The following is a 24,033-nucleotide window of genomic DNA, read 5'->3' on the forward strand; positions in this document are numbered from 1 at the left end:
TGTAGAGTAAATGCTTACGTATGCAGGAGAAAGCAGAATGTGGGGAAATAAAACATTTGAATTATTAAACAGATTTTAAAAATACTTTTAGAAACTTGTCAATTGTCTTGGCATCACTATTTAATTAATGCAAATATTGACTTAATTTTTTTATCTTACATGATCATTTACTATAAAGTTTTGCCTTTCAGCTTAAGACTGTACTTGCAAAGAGCATACAGATTTAGGACTGAGGTAGTGATTTCATTTCAGGTCTTCTATGGACTTGTGGGTGGAAAATTAAGCTAGTGGCATAACCATGGTCCTTGCCTGAACTTGCTCCTGTTATGAACTGGAATAAAAATGCTTGTTATCAAACATTAAATATGAGGCATTTTGAACTCCTTGGATGAAATTCTTAATATGAATTTACTCAGCCTTGTAAATAAATTTTAAAAATTAATTGACCTGCACAAATTTGCTGCCAACCTCCCCTCTTCCATGGTGCTTAACTTCTAGTAAAACGAAGAAAATTAACATTTCTTCCTACTAGTCTCTCAAATATTAATGCTTATGAGGGTTGAGTAGATCAATGTCTATTACCTCACATGGATCTGTTATAATCCACTGAAGTGCTGTGAGGAAAAACAATTCACATTAGGATTGAATATAGATTTACGATCACTGCAGGTCTGTGAATTTGGCCTTAAATTCATTACCTTAAAGTAATGAATAATGAAGATTTAGAGAATAGTGTTTCTATGCCAGGAATGTTTTTCTCTCAAGGGAAATCCCTAGATAAAATGACCTTGGGGAAAAAGGAAAACCCTCAAATCTGCAAATTGGGTTCCTAGCTTTTGGGTTATCTGGGCAAATTGGGTTATCTGACTTTATAACTTTGAAGCTAGTTAGAAACAAAAGCATGGAAGGACAAAATGAACACAGGTTTGAAGGTAAAGTGCTTCTTCCCCTCATCACTGGTTAAATTAGTGAGAGTGGGAAGTAAAGAATGAGGTAGACAAAGAAAGAGAGAGGAGGAGAAAAGGTTGTGTGTGGAGTGGGGATGGGGTGGGGGAATGGTGAGTTAAGTCCTCTGCAAGGCCATCAGAGAAACTCTGGGTTCAGTAGGTGAGAAACAAGCTGTAGGAGTATTCCTCAGGAAACTGTGTTGTCCCTGAAGCCTCCATCTTGGTTTGGCTTTCTTGAAGCATTTTCCCTCCCTTTGGGCTTGATGATGACATGAGGCGGCTCAAAAGTTAAGTGCTCCCAGCTATCGGTCACTCAACCCTCTTTTTCTGTATGCTGTCCCCTCTCCATAAATAGTCCACATGTAGCATCAGAGATGTAGTTTAATAGATCTTAACCCTCAAAATAAAATTGTAAGATATTTCTAGATAATGCTCACTCTGTTGCCATCTTTGTTGGTTTACCAAAAAAAAAAAAAAAAGTTTTTATATGGCAGAAGCAGCAATATAAACCTTTAGGGAAAAAATTAGACTTTTAAATAAACAGGCAAGGCAGAGCCAACTGTAGTAGGAAGAATGCAGAAGTGTTTGGGGGAGTGTAATCTTGAAAGCTGAATGCTGCCCTTTTGATTTGCCTGAACAATACAAAACATATAAATAATTATGTACTTAAAAGAAACCATGGAAATGGAATGCAATGAAAATATTGAAGCTAAATGATAGTAGCTATAGCAAGAACAGAGAGACTAGCAGAGAACTCATAGTGGCTTCAGAAATAACAGGCTGAGGCTAAACCAGAACTGTGCTCTATGTAACTGTTAGAGCAAACAAATGTTGCAAGTAGCTGGGCCCAGTAGTCCCAGCTATTCAGGAGGCTGAGGTGGGAGGATCCCTTAAACCCAGAAGGTCAAGCTCAGCCTGGGCAACATTTAGCAACATAGTGAGACTCTATCTTGAAAAAAAAAAAAAAATTGCAAGGAATGATTGGAATGGGGTCATTTGTGCAATGTTAGAAAGGTGCATATGTAAGAAACTAACACCTTTTGTCAGAGGGCAGCTATTATATAACTAAATGTTTATATAACTAATGATGACAATGAAAATATCAAATATTAAACTTAAATGCCATGTTTATTTTTTAAAAAATAATTTTTAATAGGCACATATTGTAGAATTTGACATTGTTAATTTTTGACCATGACATTTTTCTGTTGAGAAAAAAATTTCGATCTAAGGAGCATGGCTGAGCACGGGTGGATGTTAAGAGTTAACGTATGTAAAACAAAATTAATGCCAAATCTATATTTTCATTTATGTTGAGTAGGATGCTTTTGCTGTCTTGAAAAGACATACATGTTACTTCATTAAAGAGAAAGTAGGTCATTTAAAAATGATTTTTACTTTCATCAGTCAGGCATCAGGGGAAAGTAAAGACCAGATCTTATCATATCCTCATTAATGACATAAAATGGTGCAACAATCTCGATTTCACAAATTCAAATGCCTCTGGCCCTATTCAGTAAATCTGAATGAGTAGAGCAGGCTCAATGTGAGACACTAGTGATGGATGTTAATAAATGTCTTGCCTGCCTCAGGCATTCAAATTCAACTTAAAAACAAAGAACAACAACAAAAACCTAGCTAAACAAATACCTCCAGAGGTGCTCGGGATTTATAACATGATACAAAATAGTTTGTTTTTCATGTTCTAGTGCTTAAGACTAGCTCTTCTTTGGGACTATTCAAGACCCTCTCTAAACTGTCCCAGCTTAATATAAAACCCCCAGGAGTCTTAAGCCAGAGGAATGTGTCAGAAAGTGAAAAAGGATTACCTCCCCCCTTTCGGAAAATTCAGCTTTGAAAAGAAGCAAATTGGTGGTGAGGGGTGGGGGTCACCATAAAAAGGATTAAGTTGCTACTGATTAGACTGTCTGGTAAAAACATTCTTTTTCTATTTCCAAAGTGGTTAATCAGCCAAAATAGTTGTAAACACATTAAGCAGAAACACTGCCTTGTCTGTAAACTGAAACCCTGACTTGCTTGTAAAGGTTCATACTGGCTTTCCATTTTAATTGATGTTTAACTTTGTTGCAAAGATCTTTCCATTAGGTCTTCAAAGAAACTAGATAGTTATTAAAGCATTATTATATGTTTATAACATCCAGCACTGTGGTTGAAAAAAGTTGGAATAACTTGTTTTCTTAATATTACACCACATATTTTCAAGTCTTTCGATAAATATTAGCAAAAGACAAGGTGATCTGAAAAGGAAAAGTGGGGAGCTTTATTTTCTGTTAAAAACAACCATCTGTAGACTAGGGAGGCACAGCTTTTAGTATAAGTGAAAGTGTATTTTCTGAAGAACAAAGGGAGGGTCTAGCTTAAATAGGGAAAACTCCCCACTCAGTTCTCAATCAGGCCTGTTTATGCAAATGAAGGATTCAAACGTGTTTAGTTCTGATTGGTCAAAATAGTAGAGTACTGATCGGGTGTTTTCTATGCCCCCAGAACTCTCTGTCGAACTTTTGACTGGTTGTTTTCTATGCCCCAAACGAGAACTCTGTGTCAAACTTTTCTTTCAAAGGGCTGGTGAGGGGCGGTTTCCAGCTCCAGTTTCTCTTGTGTCTGGTTACAGGAACTGTTCCGGCTCAGAGTGTAAAGCAAACGTTTGTGGAGCTGCTTTTTCCAAGAATGGAAAAAGCTTTTTCTCACTCTAGCAAGTCCACTTGCTTCTGTTTTTAAATTTCATCGTCCCTGTTAACTACAGGGACATCTACCTCCCCTGTAAAGCTTGGGTCTGATTTTATAGTTTTATTTTATATAGATTATATTTAAAAGTATTTTTGAAATTATGTTACACCAGAGAAGCATGAGAGGTTGAAAAGTTGATGTCTTGATTCAAAGGCAAACATGGATTGAGTACATACTTTATGCGCTTGTTATGACAGTTGATGTTCTTATACTTATTGCCTCATTTTCTCACAACTGTCCGGGAGATTGGTATTCTTCCACGTTTCATAGTTGATGCCATTGCATCTCAGAAATGTTCTAGATTTTTGAGAAATTTATTAAAGAAGACATTTTAATGAATATTAATTATAAAACCCTTTAGTTTGTTTTATTTTCGTAAAGCTGCTGTCATTTGTTTTGCATGCCAGACAACTCTTAGTTTAAGAAATAATAGCCTATATCATCTTATATTCCCCAGAGCTTGAACTTAGCTGTGTGGTTCACTATGGCCCACTGTAGTTGTTGGCATATAATTTTAAAACATCTAGGAATATGCTTTCAGGAAGAAATGAAGAAAGTTTCTTCTCTAGTTTTTTTATTTTTGTTTTTATTTATTTATTTGTTATTTATTGAGATGGAGCCTTGCTCTTGTTGCCCAGCCTGGAGTGCAATGGTACACTCTCCGCTCACTGCAACCTCTGCCTCCTGGGTTCAAACAAGTCTCCTGCTTCATCCTCCTGAATCGCTGGAATTACAGGCGCCTGCCACCACGCCCGGCTAATTTTTCTATTTTTAGTAGGGACGAGCTTTCACCATGTTGGCCAGGCTGGTCTCAAACTGCTGACCTCAGGTGACCCGCCTGCCTCAGCCTCCCAAAGTGCTGGGATTACAGGGGTGAGCCACCACGCCCGGCCACTTCTCTAGTTTTTAATAAACATTTTAAGAAGAACAGAATTATACCCTACAAAGCATTCTTTAAGTTTATGGGAAACCTTAATTAAAAAAACAAAATGCTACACCTTTTTAGAGACTCAACATTCTTTTTTAAATATCGTCAGAGTCATCAGAGTTCAAATTCAACTTATGATAAAAAATGCTTTTGAAGCAACAACAGCAAGCAAAGCTTGAATTCTGGCCAATGCTAGTTATGCTTCAGTGAGCGTCAGAATCAAAGAGGAGAGTTACAATGCAGATTCCTGGGCTCTACCACCCATTAGGTAGGACAGTGTGGGGTCTAAGCATTTGCATTTTTAACAATCTCCAGGGTGACATTGATGCTGCTGATATGTGGACCATGTTTTGAGTAGTACTGATCTAGAGATGACCTGGGAAGCATAGTATGTGTTAACAATTTAAATTATGTTTTTCAGAAAAATAATTTCAACTGTACCAGAAGAGCCCAGTGCCCAGAAACCAATATCAGTTCTATACAGATACAAGGTGATGCTGATTATTTCATCAACCATCTTGGAGTTCCCATCGTGCAGTTTGCTTATGAGGACATCAAAACATTAGAGGTGATTGTTCCTGAAAAATGCAAAACACACACACACAATATAGTAGACCTGCAGAATTTGATTTTATCCTGGCTATTCAATTTTCATATCAAATAGGTCACTATAGAAAAGCGGCTTCATTTAGAGAGTTATTCTTGCTTTTTCAAAGGCTTTGTAATAGTATTTGAAAACATCAGCTCTTTTCAATAGTGTTGAATTCAATTTAAAAAGATTTATACTGTCACATTTTCACACGGTGCTCTGCAACGAGAAATTTGCAGTAGTTGGATTAACATCAAAACATAATTGTAATCTTCGGTATTCACAGAAACAGATGACATGTGCAATAGATTCTCCTCTCCTTGCCCAAAGGAAAATGCACTTCATGGTCTGTATGTTAATGTGAGTCTTGTGGATTAGCTACCCAAAGTTTGTCAATAGTTTGCCTGCTTAAAAAAGATAGTACTTTTTTTGTGAAGATAGAAGCATTTTTTTCCAAAGAATATCACAAAAGTATGATTCACCTTAATTAAGTCTCTGTTCATCCATCTTTTGGACTTCAATCCTTCTAATCTTTCTCAGAATTGTGTCTCAGGAAACTGCTTCTCTGTGGATCTAAACCTGTTGGGACATTTTACCTTCATTTACAAATTATTTATGCATTATTCGGAGCTATTTGAAAGCCTCTAGAATGGCTTACTTGAGGTAATTATTACATTAACAAAATAATGGCTGGAAAGTACGGTAAAATCTGCCTTGCTCTTCAAATATAAATGTTCCTCAGAAGGGGTGCTTAAATTATGTTTGTATAGGCTCAACTTTAGATATGCAATATCTTAATTTTTAATAGCATTGAGTAATATTTGGCTTTATGTTTCTCTGCAACCACACAGAAAATATTTTAATTCTTACTTATTATGTGTCTAATTCATCTTGGTTTAGTTTTAAGCCAAGAATTTAGAGAGAATATTATAGCCTTGGGAATGAGATGGAAGCCCTGACTCTGACACTTACTCGACAAATTATTTAACATCTTTCAAAATGATTTTACAAATGAAGTACTTTGGTATATTTAGGGAATCTACAGAGCTGTGGTGAGGATTAAATGAGACTATGCATGTAGAGGGTTTAGCTAACCTTGAGCAGATAATAAGTCCCCATTATTGCAGTTATTATTGTCTGATTGTAAGTACAACATATTAATGGGGTAATTTCTAAACTTTTTAGGTACAAACACATCAGTAGAAGGGAGGAGTTTGTTAATTGTTGAGGAAAACACATTTATCAGGCTGAAGAGGTGGAATTTGATGAGGATCAGCTGGAGGATCTGAGGTGTTAATAGGGAGAAGATTTTGAAACAGGGACCAGTGAAATTCTAAGAAGAACCGTATTATCCTAAGGCTAAAGTCTATCTAACAGAACTGGCTTAGTCTGAAGGATCCAATCATTTTCAAATTATACCCAGAATATCTAACTCCCACCATCAAAATCATTTGTATTATTTATCTCCAAAAAAAGGAATTAAAATGGAGTCCCCTATGCTTTATAATAAATGACCTTGTTGATATTGCTTTAGTGGAAGAATTTTTAAAATGGATTTATCCCTTACAAAATGTGAATGCTCGAGATGAAATAATTTTTTTGAACTCTCTGAGGAACAGAATAACCTTTGCTTTCTGTGTTAACCTATAATAGATATTGGTATACAGCTATTAAGAGGAATTTTAAATATTAAAAAAAGGCCTTACCCATGATGCAAAAAATATTTATCCTATATCAATTAGTAAAGCAGGTAAGGAAATTAGAGCTTTTTTTATGAAGTCGCAGTTACAAATATATATGGAAAATAGATTGGTGGATTTGGAATTCGGAGGCCTGAAATTTTAAATCGCTTCATGTTAATGGTCCAGTTACACTGGTTTCTGGGCTTCTGCTTTTTTTAAAAAAATCCGTATCTTATTAAAAACAAAATAAGAATAGGTGCAACGGTTCATGCCTGTAGTCCCAGCACTTTAGGAAGCCAAGATGGGCAGATTGCTTGAGCCCAGGAGTTTGATACCTGGGCAACACGGTGAAATCTTATTTCTACACAATAATACAAAAATTAGCTGGCCGTGTTTGCAGGTGCCTATAGTCCCAGCTACTGGGGGTGGTGGGGAGGGCTGTGATGGGAGGATCGCTGGAGCCCTGGAGGGGGAGGTGGCACTGAGCTAAGATCACACCACTGCACTCCAGCCTGGGTGACAGAGTGAGACACTATCTCAAAACAACAACAACAACAACAAAAGAAGCCCATAATATTTACCACTTATTGCTTATTTACCACTTACTGAGTACTTGCCATGCTAAGTATTTTATACCCCTTATATCATTTATTATTTAAAACATCACTATAAATTAGCTTTTATTATTAACTGTTCATGCTGAGAATGAAATGGAATTTAAAAGCTAGTAGCTTATCCAAGGTCATAAAGATAATAAATGGCCAAGACAGATGTTGATCTAAGATATGTTTGACAGTAAGCCTATGTTCTCAACTATTATACTAAAGACTGCAAATTGGAAGCCCAAGGGCAAGAGATAGTCTATCAATATATTTTGTTTGACCTATAAGTTACTGAAAAATTGAATTTCTGGGAATATTGTGTACTTTTTCTCCACGGAAACAATCAACTAAATGGGCACTGCTCACTAGCCTGCCATGTTGTTTGTCCAAGAGTGCAGTTAAGAAGAATATTTTCTTCAACACCTGTTTCTATCAAAGATTAGGAGATGAATACTCAACTAAGGGTCAAATGTTTCACCAGACTTGTGTCACTTATAGTATCTGTGTGGCCCCTGTAGGGACTGAGCTCATTATCTCTGCACTCACTTTAGTAAGAGTTAAAGTGAATAATTTTATAGCTGCTTCCACTTTCAAAGGGTGTTTTCTAAGAGAGTTAATTTTATTATTATATCCATGGTTTTGAAGAAATCACCTATTTGACATTTATTTGGGTGATTATAATGCAAACCTTAGAATTACTATCTATCTATCTATCTATCTATCTATCTATCTATCTATCTGTCTATCATCCAGTGAGATTGATCATGGATCTATTATATTCAATTTCAACAAGTGAATCATGATAATAGGTGAAAAATTGAACTGTAGGAAAATAAACTAGTGCAATAGAGGCCAATTTTTATGGACATGTCAATAAAACATGACATTTTGTAATATCTATCCCCAATATTTCAAGCTATTCCACATTCCCACCAATGGCTTTTACCTGTAGTTTCTCTGGATGCAAATACATTGCATAAAATTGCTTAAAACACCTTTGATCTTTAGCTTTTCTTGGCCTCTATACTCTAATTTTCCAATAATTAACTTTTGCAAATGCATTGCAATCTATGGATTTGCCAAATGTTAGAATGATTCCTTCTCATAAAATAGTGCCCTGTTAATTGAAACATCTCCAGTTGTAAGCTTCATTTAAATAAGGTTTTAGATTTATAAACACCATTGCACCTGTTGGGAGAAGCATTCTGTACAGATTAAATACAATGCAGAGATTGTCAAAAAGGAAAAGACAGATGCTTTCTGATTAAGAGTGCAATATTTATGGCAGTCTGGTGGTCCAATGCACATTTCCTCTGTCACTTAACAGCTGTTTTACATTTTTGTTTCAATCAGTATTTTTATTCTCTACAGGGCATGCCAGAGGGTCTATCTTTCTTAGTATATCAGAAGATCAATCCATGCCCTAGCAAGCTTCATATCATAAATTGAAGCTCTGATTCCTCACTCTGTTTAACCTTATACTTTTCTCTGTTCTGTTTGAAACATTCTATTTTAAACCCAATTTACCTCTATAATAGAGCATTTAACATTTAAATAATAATGAGATAAAAGAGTATTATAGCTTTTATATAGCAGGAGTCATGGCATAATTGTTTCAATATCATTTAATAACCCAGGGACAGAAATTCAAGTACCGTAGGTATTTTGAAACTCTTACTAAATTTTTTTAAAGCTAGATAACTTTGATACCAATTCTAATTTTTAAAGCAATATACAGCAGTATATAATTATGCCTCTGTGTGTGTGTGTGTGTGAATTTTAACATTGAGGTAATTCTATGAGATAAAAGTAATAAAAGTAGTTCATTTGTGCAAATATAATACAGATACAGTTTGACAATACACATATACACATGTTGGAACAGTGTAACTCATAGTTCACCTGCTGATTTTTCATGTTTTATTTTAAGTAGAAGAATTTGTTACTTTCATTACATTTCAGTCTTTCATTACATTTTCTATTTGGAACTGAGTCATAATCAATGTTAGGTAAACAGAAATAGTTCCAAAGTCCTTTAAAAGTTCTTGATTTAAGGAAACAAAATGGTAACATTTAACTGTGTATACGTTCTACTGGGGTTTTGCAGTATCTGATGAAATCTGTTTCGTGTGGGTAACTACAAAACTTATATAAAGTCACTTAAGAATGAAATTTTACCTTTTCTACTTGAAAGTATGCCAATTGTAAACAAGATGAAAAGGGGTTCATTGGTGTTCTCTCTAGATCATTATCTTTCTTTGTAACTTATTTTTTAAAAAATTTCTTACAATATGGTATTTAGACATATGTTATTATTATTTTCAGATCAGACTTGCTTCATTTAGTGCTGGGGTTCTCACCTATTTTGGTCTAAAAATCCATTTACCCTCAAAAGTACCAAAGATTCCTCAAAACAGAGTTTTGATTATGTGGTAATATCTACATAGTAGAAATCAGAAGTGAGAAAAATACATAATATTTATTTTAAAATTATTTCATAATATCAATAACTAAATTAGTATTACATTGTTATAATTATTAGCAATATAAATAAATCTAATACAAACTAATGAAAATAACTTATTTTATTAAAAAATATTAACCAAGACAAAAATATAAATGAGAAGAGTGATGTTATCTTACAGTTTCAAAAATCTCTTTAAAAAAGGCTGAATAGGCCGGGCACGGTGGCTCATGCCTGTCATCTCTGCCCTTTGTGAGGCTGAGGCAGGAGGATCACCGGAGGTCAGGAGATCGAGACCAACCTGAAGAACATGGTGAAACCCCATCTCTACTAAAAATACAAAAATTAGCTGGGCGTGGTGGCGAGTGCCTGTAATCCCAGCTACTCAGGAGGCTGAGACAGAAGAATCACTTGAATCCTGTAGGCGAAGGTTGCAGTGAGCCGAGATGGCACCACTGCACTCCAGCCTGGGGGACAGCGTGAGACTCTGTCTCTAAATAAATAAATAAATAAAGCCTGAATACAAGACAATTGGATTTTCATACCTGTTCCTGCATTATCTTTTGTAATATGTTGTTTTATTGTAAAAGTATGAAGAAAAATCTGCTCCAATATTTTATTCATATAATGACAAGTATTTTTCTTTGGAGCTACATTGAAACTTAATGAGTATTAGTTTCCTAAAGGTTAATATCAATGTGGAATCTTAATCCATCTTAATAAACATTTTGTACTCCACACACTTGTGAATGTAGAGTGAAAATGAGAGTGAAAAGGGCATATAATGTTACTAGCATTATAAAAATAGTTTTGATCTCCTGATCCTTGAAGGTCTCTGGCCCACACTTAGAGGAATGCTTATTTGAGGAAATGGACTTGGTTAGACCAGTCTACTTTATTTTTTGTAATGTCTGACAAGGCATTCAACTACATCTTATTCAAAGATTTGAGCTGTGATTCTATATAAAACTGTGTATCTTTTCTGGGCATCTTTGAGTATTGCTATCCCATTCACCTGACAAACAGCATGAAGTAGAGAATAAAACACTCTCATAAACTGTGGCTCTACAAAGAATTCTGCTTCTTAAAGGCATTTCTTTAGAAGAGAAGGTTAAACCCCAATCAACAAATCAACAGTTATAGAGCAGACTTGAAAACCTTGATTGTACAGTATATGAAATGCCTGTCACAAAGGAAGGCTGTTAAAATTACTGTATACTTCCAAGAGTCTGAGGAATAAACACAAGAAGTTGAAATATGAGACAAATACTAAAAAAAAAAAAAAGAAGAATGGAGAATGGAGATACACTTAAAACACAAATGGATAATTTAAAAGATCTACTTCAAATTGCCTAATATTTTGAAATGGCTGCAAGGAGGACAGCTTTCCCTTAGCAGTTGTCCTTGCTTAGAAATCTAAATAAGAACGTTTATTCTAAATGACTACATCATTGGATCAAAATATATAGCATACACACTATATTTTAATTCTAATGCTGTTTTCAGTGATTGTCTTGTGATCTTCCTTGTTATGATGGAAGCAGTTTTCTAATAAAGCCTTTTTAAAAATCATTTCAATAATACTACTTGCAGGTGGGTTAATGATAAACCATGTTATAAAATTGACAACAGTCAAGTTAAGAATATAGAACAACTTTAACATATTTTATTAACTGTTAACAGATATTTGTTATTTAGCCAGCAGTTATTAAGCACTTGCTGTGATCCAGGCACTGTGTTAGAAATACAAAGATGAATAAAACATGCCCCTCTTTCTCTCAAAGTATTCACAGTCTAGATTCAAACTCAGTCGTATAAACAATTAAATAAAGTAAGTACGATAGAAGTTCTCATCATTGACTTCCATTTAACCAACACACAGAACTAATTGACAATTTCCACTCCTTTAAAACGTAATGGCCAATGATCAAAGATTTCTGAAGCTCATCACAGTAAGACCCTTCCTGGAGTTTTGCAGACTTGTATTCTCTCAGGTTCAGTGATATGCTTGCCTGGAGTCAACTACATTCTCAAATCTATACAGACACTACTCGACTTACAATGGGGTTACAACCCAATAAACCCACCATATGTTGACAATTTCCTGTCTAAAATACATTTAATACACATAACCTACCAAACACGTTACCTTAGCCTAGCCTATACTCAGAACTCTTTCGGTACAGCAGTCAATAAATTACATGATATATTCAACAGCTTATTATAAAATAGACTTTGTGATACATTATTGATCCCAGCATCAAGAGAGTATCGTGTTGCATATCACTAGCCCATAAAAAAGACCAAAATTCAAAATTTGAAGTATGGTTCCTACTGAATGTTTATCACTTTCACACCATCATAAAGTGGAAAAATTGTGAAGTCAAGACATCATAAGTTGGAGACTGTCTGCATATGCACTTTGCAAATGCAATTGTATCTCATGATTAGACAACTTAATTGTTACATAAGCTTGTGAATCGTGAATATGAAAGAAAAGCTTCTAAGAAACCTATATTTATGACAATCTGAAAGGATGAGCGGCAAATAAAAAATCTGATGTGTGGGGAACCAGGCAACTATCAAAGACTGGAGGAAATTGATAGTAATCTGGATGCATTCTGAAATCAGTTTACTTCATGAGTATTTTTAAAAGTTTTAAACAAAAGGCAGCAATGCAGATAATGTATAGGTCAAGAAAGAAATCATAGAATTTTATTCAACAGACAATGTTCAGAGAAAAAGCCTTGGCTTTACTTCAAAATATTGGCCAATAAATGTGCACTCACAGGTTTTTAATTAAAATACAAAGTTTTACTTAATTTGGTTTCTTTTTAAAAAACTGATTATTTATATGAACTAGCTTCTAATTAATTAAACTGTCAACCAGTAGGACAAATCATATTTGCCAAGAGGACAGTAAAATGATAAAGGCAAGGTAGAGCAAGGAAAATTATACTGAACACTTATATAATGTTTGTGTCAGGCATTGTTCTGTTCTAAGTCGTTTATACATGTTAACTCACTTAATTATTACAGTTATAAAGTTGTAACTAGCACCAGTGAGGAAGGTACTGTTGTCACTACTTTTTTTTTTTTTTTCTGCGATGGATTCTGGCTCTGTCACCCAGGCTAGAGTGCATTGGTGCGATCTCAGCTCACTGCAACTTCCACCTCCCAGGTTCAAGCGATTCTCCTGCCTCAGCCTCCCGAGTAACTGGGATTACAGGCATGCACTACCATGCTCAGCTGATTTTTGTATTTTTAGTAGAGATGGGGTATCACCATGTTGCCCAGGCCGGTCTCGAACTCCTGACCTCAGGTCATCCACCCGCCTTGTCCTCCCAAAGTGCTGGAATTACAGGTGTGAGCTACCACGCCCACCCTACTGTTATCACTTTTATTAAAGATGAGGAAACTGAGCACAAAGCAGTTAAGAAAACTGGCCAAGGTCATCCATCTATTCAATGATAGGATCAAGATTCCAACCTAACATTCTATCACCAGATTTCTGGACTCTTGTTTCTACTTTTATGCTGTTTCTCAAGATTTTCTAGATAAAATGATGTACAGTCATGTGTCTCTAGTGATGGAAATATGTTCTGAGAAATGTCATTAGGTGATTTTGTTGTGTAAACATCATGGAGTGTACTTACACAAAACTAGATAGTATAGCCTCCTAAGCACCTAGGCTATATGGCATAGCCTATTCATCCTAGGCCAAAAACCTGCACAGCATAATACTGTAGACTGTACTGAATACTATAGACAATTATAATACAATGGTATTTGCGAATCTAAACATATAAAAAGTGCAGTAAAGTACAATATAAAAGTTAAAAAGTGGTACACATGTATAGGGCACTTATGAATGGAGCTTTCAGGACTGGAAGTTTCTCTGGGTGAATGAGTAAGTGGTGAGTGAATGTGAAGGCCTAGGACATTTCTGTGCACTATTAAAGACTTAATAAACACTATACACATAGGCTACATTAAATTTATTTTAAAAATCTTTCTTTAGTAATAAATAACCTTAGTTTACTGTGACTTTTTTACTTTGTAAATATTTTTAACTTTTTGGCCTGTTTGTAATAACATTTAGCTTAAAACACAACACATTATACAGCTGTAGAAAAATATTTTCTTGTTTGCTATCCTTATTCTATAAGCTTTTTTCTATTTTTATGTTATTTATTTATTTACTTTTAAAACATTTTTTGTTAAAAACTAAGGCACAAACACCCACACTAACCGAGGCCTCCATAGTATTAGGATCTTCAAGACCTCATTAGGCAACAGGAACTTTTCAGTACCATTGTACTCTTATGGGAGTACCATAGCATATGCCATCCATCATTGACCAACATGTTATGCAGGACGTGACTGGATTTCTAAAACATCTTTTATCTTCGGCTAGATACATGGTGCAGTATAATGCAACAGTGCTTAATTCTTATTTTTCTAGTTTTCTATACAAAGGTCCTAAATGTTTTAGCTTTGGCCATTCTCAACGTTAAGCAATAGCTATAAATGGGTAATATTTCTTAGCTGAATTGAAAATAAACTGATAATTTATAAATACTGACAAGAACTAATGTTAATGTTTCCTTATAGTAGTTTGTTTATTGTTTTACAAAACAGAGCCTATAACTAGATTCTATGCATCCAAAACTTTACATTTCCAAAAAATATAAGTGGAATGAATTAGGGGCATTATAGGAAAAATATGATAAAATCAACCTACTCTAAACATGAGTATTTAGTTTCCTAAATTAAAAAAAATAAAGATATGATGATGATTTTCCTTGTCTCTTCATTCCTTGGTAATTGTCCATGTAATGTAAAGGCGAGTTGCTTTTATGTTGCATTTGTTCTATCCCTTGTTTCCTAATTTTATTTCCAAGTTGATTTTGGAATATGAGGAGATGAACAAGTTCATGTCTTCTAATTTCCATGACAATGCCACATTTCTTTGAGTAGAATATTTTTAGATTTGAAAATATTTTGGAAACTAATTTAGATGATTTTTTAAAAATTTAAGATTAAAATGTTAAGAACAGGTTTGATACCCATGTGCTCTAACAATAAACTCCAGTAGGAAATGACTCGTCTGGAGCTCAAATAGCTGTGGATGATGACTATGGCCATGAATGAATTTCCACACCCTATTCTTGAATCTCCACAACTTAATCTTATTTTATTTACGTCGGGAATGGCAGGTTTCTATGTCTATTTCACAGCTTGTATACACAGAAACTTATCTTGTTTTTATTTTTTAAATAAGCAAATGTTTCTATACAGACTACAAAGAAGACACAGTAGCCTTGAAGTCTCATAAATGTTAAAAAATAAAAAAAAAACAGATTGAGGTCAAGGCTACTTGGCTTATAAAGATCACTACTGCTTCTTCATGAAAGTTTTGGCTTTTACATTAGTCTCAAGAGGGCTACAGTTGTCTTCAGTCTCCTTTCATGCCGTTTCTGTTCCTGTGACTTTAAATGGATGGAAATAATGCTGAAGAGAACAAAGTATTTACCAGTATTTTGATTTCTACAGTCTCTTCTCAATAGCTTTAGCCTTGAAATTATTCATGTCTAATATTCTGTTACAAGTGGAGAACAGTTTAATTCTAAATAGTGCAATGTTTATGTAGTACTGAAAGTGGACAAAGGTGAGAAAAAATAAACTCTACCTTTATGTACAAGGTCATTTTCAGTTTCCTAAACCAGTACTTTGTTGCTTTATTTTTATTCATGATGATTCTTATTAGAGCATTAGAAATTTTACATATACTACATGCTTATAAATAATTTCTAATCAATGACTCAGGTATATATAATTAATTCAACCATAATACATATAAGAATTTTGGGTAAATGCTGCTGGGACCTATGCTTAGAAATAATGACATTGGATTAGGACATTGCCCATGGCAAAACAACGGGGATAAATTTAGGGTGTTTGTCTCCCACTACTAGCCAAACCCCATTGACTACCACTGGTTTGAAGACTCCCAGCAGTTCAGGGATGATTTTGAACAATCCAAATAATTAAAGTAAGATCAGAGGCATCTTTGGTGAAAGGATGGTCCCAAGAGTAGTGGGTCCACGGATGTGCATGGCCCTGACTCCCTCTGATGGACTGACACCAACACTCATTGACTCATTGATTTTTAGAGTAGCATTGATCATGGATCCCAAATATTTTTATTCATTACTCTATAGTAAAAGGAAATAAATGCTTAGACAGATTCATTCAATTGACTGAAAGTTTTTAATAAGAGTTAATTGCAGACTTAGTTCTCCCTACTCCCAGTGCTTTTAAACTCCTATATGTTTTATTCTTGCTCTTGCTTCTTTTTCACCCATGTAGTTCAAACTCATAATGTTAAAGGGTCAACAGTATTTTCAGTTTTTTAGTTGATTCTGAAATTTAGTCTATTTCAACTGATTAAACTTGATATTTTATATTTGCTCACAGATGAAGCCATAGCCTGGGCTTCTCCTAAATTTTCAGGTGAACATGTGGCAATGGTAGCAATGAAGGCATATATATCACATGGAAAAATACTAAATATTTAAATGTCATGAATCAAATTAGAACACTGTTAAATAAAATTTTATCTTCCTTCCTAACTTGAGAAAAACCTGTTTAACATGATTGGGAAGGGTGGGTTAAACTTTAATGTTCTTAGACTCCTGAGAATCCCATGCCCTAATGTGGTAAAAGAGGAAGTACTGGTCCCCAAGCCCCTCATTAGTGATTCTTGACCTATTTTTCCTTTGCTGCCTACTTTGACTCCGTCTCATACCATGAGAGACTTTGCATGTGTGTGGACACCCAGTTTGCATTTTTAAGCACAGTTCATAACCCACACAAATAGTTGCTCCTCACCCACTTCCTTGGCTTTGTATTACACTGTGGAGGGACAGACGACAGACCAGATGTGATACACCTGGAGATGATACACCTGGGGAAGAGGACAACTCAATCACTGGAAGCCAATATGGGGCCATTTGGGCAGGGAATTCTGAGATCCTAGAACTCAGGGTAACTAGAACTTGATCTAAAGGGGAGTTGTGGACTCTGTACACATCTATGTTGATTTAACTTTGAAAAGCCTTGGGGTAAAAAAAAAAAAAAAAATGCCTAGACCGTACAACCCAAACTTTGAGTATGCCAAAAGACAGTAACTCCTGGTAGGAAAAGTATGTATATTCTTTAATAAACCTGATCCAATGCCTTAATCTTGTTACCTAAGATTGGTCCCTAAGAAATGTGGAGACCTGAGCCAATTATTATAGAGTCATTGGCAATCTCAATTGGGTTTTGGTCTAAACTGGGTTTTAAAAGGTGTAGCTATTCAGTGGTTGTGACCAGAACCTGTGAGGTACTCAATACAGCAAACTATTCCCAGGATGTGGTTGAAAATAGGTTTCAAAATATAATATTATAGGGGTATAAAGAGAAGTAAGAAGTTGTCCCAAAATGTAGAATCTTCAGTTAAAGAAACACAGTATCTGGGAGATGTGTTTTTAAGAAAGAGCTCAATTTAGGAGACTTTCTTTCTTTCTTTTCTTTTCTTTTCTTTTTTTTTTTTTTGAGATGGAATCTTGCTCTGTCGCCGAGGCTGGAGTGCAGTGGCACGATCTCGGCTCACTGCAAGCTCCACCTCCTGGGTTCACGCCATTCACCTGCCTCAGCCTCCCGAGTAGCTGGGACTACAGGTGCCTGCCACCACACCTGGCTAATTTTTTGTATTTTTGGTACAGATGGTGTTTCACCGTGTTAGCCAGGATGGTCTCGATCTCTTGACATCGTGATCCGCCCACCTTGGCCTCCCAAAGTGCTGGGATTATAGGCGTGAGCCACCATGCCCTGCCAGGAGACTTTCTAAGCAAAGAAATACATAATCAAACTTGATCAAACTACAGGCAAGCTCAAAATGTTAACTAATTGCCATCAACTCCAATTTAAAGATTATGGCCACATACTACTTTGAAAAGTTTGTAGAATGGTGTGTTTTATAACCCATAAATGGTGTGTGTATACATACCAAAATATTTTAGGCAAAGAAACATATTTAGATATTTTTTGACAGAGGATCATTAGAATTTATGTGTTTGAATCTTAATGAGAAGCATGTAAATTCTAAATTAAAACAGTAGAAAGAAAGAAGGGAGTGTTGGTTAAGAATTTAATCTGAATTTATTCAAGTTACTTTTGTTCTACTGGTAGCCATAGTACTTTAGTTTATATCTTGCAGAGATAACCCTGCTGTGTAGCATAATATAAATAAAATATTATACCAGAAAGCTAAATAGTCCTACTATTTGCTTGAAACATCGGTACTGGTAATTTAACATTCGTTAAATAAATGGATAAATCAATGTATGGATACAATTTTTTCTTACCATTTTGATGATAGTTACTAAGTGCTCACAAATATTAATTCTCTCCTTTCTATCCTTATTTTCTTCCTTCTTTCCTTCTCTCCTTTCCTTTCTTCCTTCCTTTCTTCTTTCCTCTGTTTCTTCTTTTTTAAATTTCTACCTTTAATTAAAATTTGATCATTGTGTATATATAATTCCTATTTATCTATCTAAAATAATATTAATATAGCTTTTCATGTTATTTAAAAACATGTAAACATACCATTACATAGTTGCATCATAATTGATATAACTATTAAATGCTGTTGGATATTAAGTTTGCCTGCATTGTTTTGTTATTATAAGAAACCTTTTGTTGAGCATTTTTAGAATTGATATTTGTTCCTCTCTCTAATTCTTCTAGGATAAATTTCTAAGCATAAAATTTGGACCAAAGTAAATATTTAAGCCCCTTGACAAAATTGAAAAAAAAAACAAACCAAAAACCTCCCCGAATGGTGGTACATTTAAAAACCTTCGTGGCAGAGCATGAGAGTACTGTTTAAAGTCAGCTTGCCAAAAATGTGCCTTTAAAAATATATGTTTACCAATTCTTGGCCAGGTGTTGTGGCTCACGCCTATAATCCCAACACTTTGGGAGGCCGAGGCAGGCGGGTCACGAGGTCAGGAGATCGAGACCATCCTGGCTAACACGGTGAAACCCCATCTCTACTAAAAATACAAAAAATTAGCCGGGCATGGTGGCGGGCGACTGTAATCTCAGCTACTCAGCAGGCTGAGGCAGGAGAATGGCGTGAACCCGGGAGGTGGAGCTGGCAGTGAGCCAAGATTGGGCCACTGCACTCCAACCTGGGCGACAGAGCGAGACTCCATCTAAAATATATATATATACCAATTCTTTGTTTCAATTGATTTTTTTGTATATTAACATAATCAATGTCAATTGATTGACCTGTTGAATTTTTTTTTTTTTTTTTGGAAAGAATAGTCGATATAGTGTCTGTATCTGGAAATAAACATAGTAACATAGCAAGATATTTAAATCTTCTTCCGGATGTAAAAATAGAAATAATATGGTATAGAGGTTACTTTGAGGACTTATCACAAGACATTATAAATTTGTAATTAACTTAATAATCAGTACCAAGATGGCATTTATAAAGGAATCTATGTTCAAATTTAGCAAGGTATGAATCTATCTGCAGATCAACATACTCAAATTTTGGAGGCTAAACTTCATTAAAGCTTTGAAGTGTTGAAGCTAGGAAATAGAAAATGCATGATGACCAGGTTGACAGGTGTCAGGGACTGGCTTATGAAAGTCCCACTATATTGTTTCAATCTACTACAAGGACATCGTATATAGAACCCCTTCAACAAGGTCATAGAAGTTCCTAAAAGGGTGGGAGAGAGGATACAATGAAAATAATTGGAGTTAAAAGTGTGCATAAATCAGGGTTTAATGATTTCAAGGACATAATTTGAGAATTATAGGTATTTGCTTTCAGTACTGAACAAAGGTATGTGTGTGTGCTTAGGGATGAAGGGGGGTGCGAATTATTAAGAGGCCCAGGGCATGATTAATGTTCCTGTCTAGTGGGCATGCCACCCCTTCAAAATAGCTTGTGCTGTTACTACACTATGATTAACCTGTAAGGCAACAGAAAAATAGACTCATACGGCATTGCACTCTATCATTCCCTGATATTTTTTAGGAGGTGTCATAGGAAAAAATGACACTTCAACTTGTATAGGTGGGTGTGTGGGGTTCGTGCGGAAGTGGAAGGTATAGAGTCCTGAATATAAATGCTATTTATGATATCTCTATTTTGTCTGTTTTATTATTGATTTTCCTGTGTTTTCATACATAAAGCATTTTTTTCTCAATATGAAGAATGAAATTTAACTTAATTTAAACAGAAGATTTAACTCTGATGCTAAAAGAAATATCAGTCACATAGGCTTAGAAGTTTCCTAAAAGCATTTGTTCAACTAGTTTATATTTCTGAAAAATATTCCAGAGGGGAAAAAATGGAAAGGAACAAATGTGGTTTGTTAACAGAAAATAATTTATTTTTTATTTCTTAAAAATGTTAATCATCATCCCAATTAGGTTTAATTGAGCACAAACAATGTGCAGAACACTATGCTATGCATTAAGAACAGATAAAGCTAAGATATCATCCATGATGCTCAAAGGATTTATAATCTCTTTAGAGCATCCAGGCATGAGTATAAACAAACAAATGACAATAAAAGTAAAGTGAAGTTCAGTGCCAAGTAATTTCTGTAGACACTAAGGGTATCTGAGCCATATCAAACTGAGTGACTCATTTAACATTTTAATTATTTTTATCTTTCTAGAAATATATATTTATATATGCGCATGTGGTGTGTGTGTGTGTATATATATATGTATGAAAATGTTTTATGTATATAACATTGTCATAGATTCTTGGACAACTTTATGCAATACAGATACACCCATCATAGGTGAAGTAAACCTCAAGAGTAATATAGTGGAAAAATAAGATCTGAGGCTGTAGCTATCAAATGATAAATCAGAGAGATAGTCATTTCAGCAGAGAGCAGGTCTTACAAGTCTGCAAAGCACTGTACTTCTCTGGAGCTCAAAGTGACTGCACTATAAATGCTATTCTTTCATAGTAATGTTCAGGGTCAGTTTCTAAAATCATCCGTTGATTAGCTACCCATAGAATTCATTTATAAAAGTTTCTGGGTATAATAGTATCTTTTTAATTCAGAATCTAGGCTTCTGGAAACACTCCTTACACAGGACATAGCCATAATTCCTTTCATGCAAGCATTATTTTTGAAATCATCGTTGACTATTTTGTTCCTCACACCCTAGTCTATTCTTTTCTTTTTCTTTCTTTTTTTTTTTTTTGTCAGCTACTCTATTGCTGAGTTCAATTATTTTTTCTTATGGTCTATCTTACAGTTGTCATTTAATCTTTAATAATTGTTACCTAATTCAGGCAATTCATTATTTCTTCACATCTAGATTTTTGGTTTCTTTACATGTAGACTGTAGTCACCTTTTCACGACCATGTCATCCTATAAAGTACTTGGAGACTAACTTAAAAAGCTGTTTTATACACCATGGAATACTATGCAGCCATAAAAAATGATGAGTTCATATCCTTTTTAGGGACGTGGATGAAATTGGAAATCATCATTCTCAGTAAACTATCGCAAGAACAAAAAACCAAACACCGCATATTCTCACTCATAGGTGGGAATTGAACAATGAGAACACATGGACACAGGAAGGGGAACATCACACTCTGGGGACTGTTGTGGGGTGGGGGGAGGGGGGAGGGATAGCACTGGGAGATATACCTAATGCTAGATGACGAGTTAATGGGTGCAGCACACCAGCATGGCACATGTATACATATGTAACTAACGTGCACATTGTGCACATGTACCCTAAAACTTAAAGTATAATAATAATAAAATTTAAAAAAGAGAAAAAAAGCTGTTTTGATTATGTCCCCTCTCCTCTTAATTTCCTTCATTTAACACCTTTCCATGCTTTCATTGAACAATTCTTTTTTAAAAAAATTAATTTTATTATATTTTAAGTTCCAAGGTACAGTGCAGGATGTGCAGGTCTGTTACGTAGGTAAACGTGTACCATGATGGTTTGCTGCACCAATCAACCCATCACCTAGGTATTAAGCTCCATATGCATTAGCTCTTTATCCTGATGCTCTCCCTCCCACTGCCCCCTCAAAAGCCCCCAGTATGTGTTGCTCCCCTCCCTGTGCCCATGTGTTCTCATTGAACAATTCTTAATGATACCATAAATAACATAATATTTCCTTTTAACACAAGTATTTTCTTTATCATTGTGATAACGTCTAAGCAGGTAATGACTTGAAGTGGTTTATGGTTTCTTTTCTCTTAATAGTGAGTATGCTAATTAAGCTAGAGGTTTTGTAAGCGTATTTGTATGGCACATTTTTGCCTAGAGTGTAGAACCATGAAACAGGACAGTGAAGTGGGTTAATGCCTAATTAACAGTGTATTAGTTTCTTGGAGTTTCCAAAGTCCCACAAACTGAGTGACTTAAACAAGAGAAATTTATCATTTAATCATTCTGGAGACTAAAATTCAAATATCAAGATGTCAGTAGGTGGGATTGGTTCTTCTGAGGGTGGCAAGGAGAAACTGTTCCATGCTTTGCTTTTAGCTTTTTGTGGTTTGCTGCCAATGTTTAGCATTTCTTGGCTTGTAGAGCATAATTCCAGTCTTGACATGATGGTTCCTCTTGTCTGCTTTTGTGTCCAAATTTCTTCTAAGGATGCAGTCATATTAGGGCCCACTCTCAAAAAAAAACCTCCCGTTAACTTAGTCACCTGCAAAGACCCTCTTTCCCAATAAGGTCACATTCACATGTATTGAGAATTAGGGCTTCAACATCTTTTGGGGGAAACCAATTCAACCTGTGACAAAGAGTAAGATACCGCCTTTATGTGGACTGCAGAGGATTGTTATTTTTAGGAAATAGGTTTCTTACTTGATCATGTTGCCATTCTTTTTTTTTTAATTTCAACTTTTCTTTTATACACAGGGGGTACATGTGCAAGTTTGTTACATGGGCATGTTGCACAATGCTGAGGTTTAGGGTACAGATCCTGTCACCCAGGTAGTGAGCATAGTACCCAATAGGTAGGTTTTCAACCCACACACGCCTCGTTGGTCTTTCTCCCATCAAATAGTCCTCAGTGTCTATTGTTCCCACGTTTATATTCATGTGTGCTCAGTGTTTAGCTCTCACTTATAAGTGAGAACATGCAGTCTTTGGTTTTCTGTTCCTGCGTTAATTCATTTAGAATGATGGTCTCCAGTTCTATCCTTGTTCTTTCAAAGGACACGATTCAGTCTTTTTCATGGCTTCATAGTATTCCATTGTATATATATACCACATTTTCTATTCCGTCCACTACTGATAGGTACCTAGGTTAATTCCATGCCTTTGCTTTCCACCTCTTTGCTATCACAAACACCATAGTGATGAACATGTGAGTACCCTTGTCTTTTTGGTAGAATAATTTATTTCACCTTGGGTATGTACCCAGTAATGGGATTTCTGGGTCAAATGGTAGCTCTGTTTCTTTCAGAAATTGCCAAACTGCTTTCCACAGGGCTGAACTAATTTACATTCCCATCAACAGTATATAAGCATTACCTTTTGTCTGCATTTTTGCCAACATTTGTTGTTTTTTGCCTTTTTAATTATAGCCATACTGACTGGTATGAGATGGCATCTCACTGTGGTTTTGATTTGCATTTCTCTGATGATAAGTGATGATGAGCATTTTGTCATGTTTGTTGGCCACTTCTATGTATTCTTTTGAGAAGTGTCTGTTCATGCCATTTGCCCATTTTTTAATGGGGTTATTTTTTGCTTGCTGAATTGTTTAAATTTCTTATACATTCTAGATATTAGACTTTTGTTGGATGCATAATATGTGAATATTTTCCCTTATTCTTTAGGTTGTCTGTTTACTCTGTTGACAGTTACTTTTGCTGTGCAGAAGCTCTTTAGTTTAACTGGGTCCCACATGTCAGTTTTTGTTTTCTTGTAATTACTTTGGGGACATAGCCAAAAATTCTTTGTCACAGCCATTGCACGAAGGGTATTTCCTA

At 35.2% G+C, this 24,033-nt stretch overlaps 1 protein-coding gene across 16 annotated transcripts in view; it reads left to right on the forward strand.

Moving 5' to 3' along the window:
- Nucleotides 1–24,033, forward strand: part of NAALADL2 (N-acetylated alpha-linked acidic dipeptidase like 2) — a 1,364,432-nt gene that overhangs the window by 1,130,764 nt on the left and 209,635 nt on the right. For all 16 annotated transcript variants that reach the window (XM_063704380.1, XM_063704381.1, XM_063704390.1 and 13 more), the window contains one exon: nt 5,045–5,191. In XM_063704380.1, coding sequence (XP_063560450.1) covers nt 5,045–5,191 — 147 coding nt within the window. The remainder of the gene's footprint in view (nt 1–5,044; nt 5,192–24,033) is intronic.

This window comes from Gorilla gorilla, chromosome 2, assembly GCF_029281585.2.
Source record: "Gorilla gorilla gorilla isolate KB3781 chromosome 2, NHGRI_mGorGor1-v2.1_pri, whole genome shotgun sequence".
Lineage (NCBI taxonomy): Eukaryota > Metazoa > Chordata > Mammalia > Primates > Hominidae > Gorilla > Gorilla gorilla.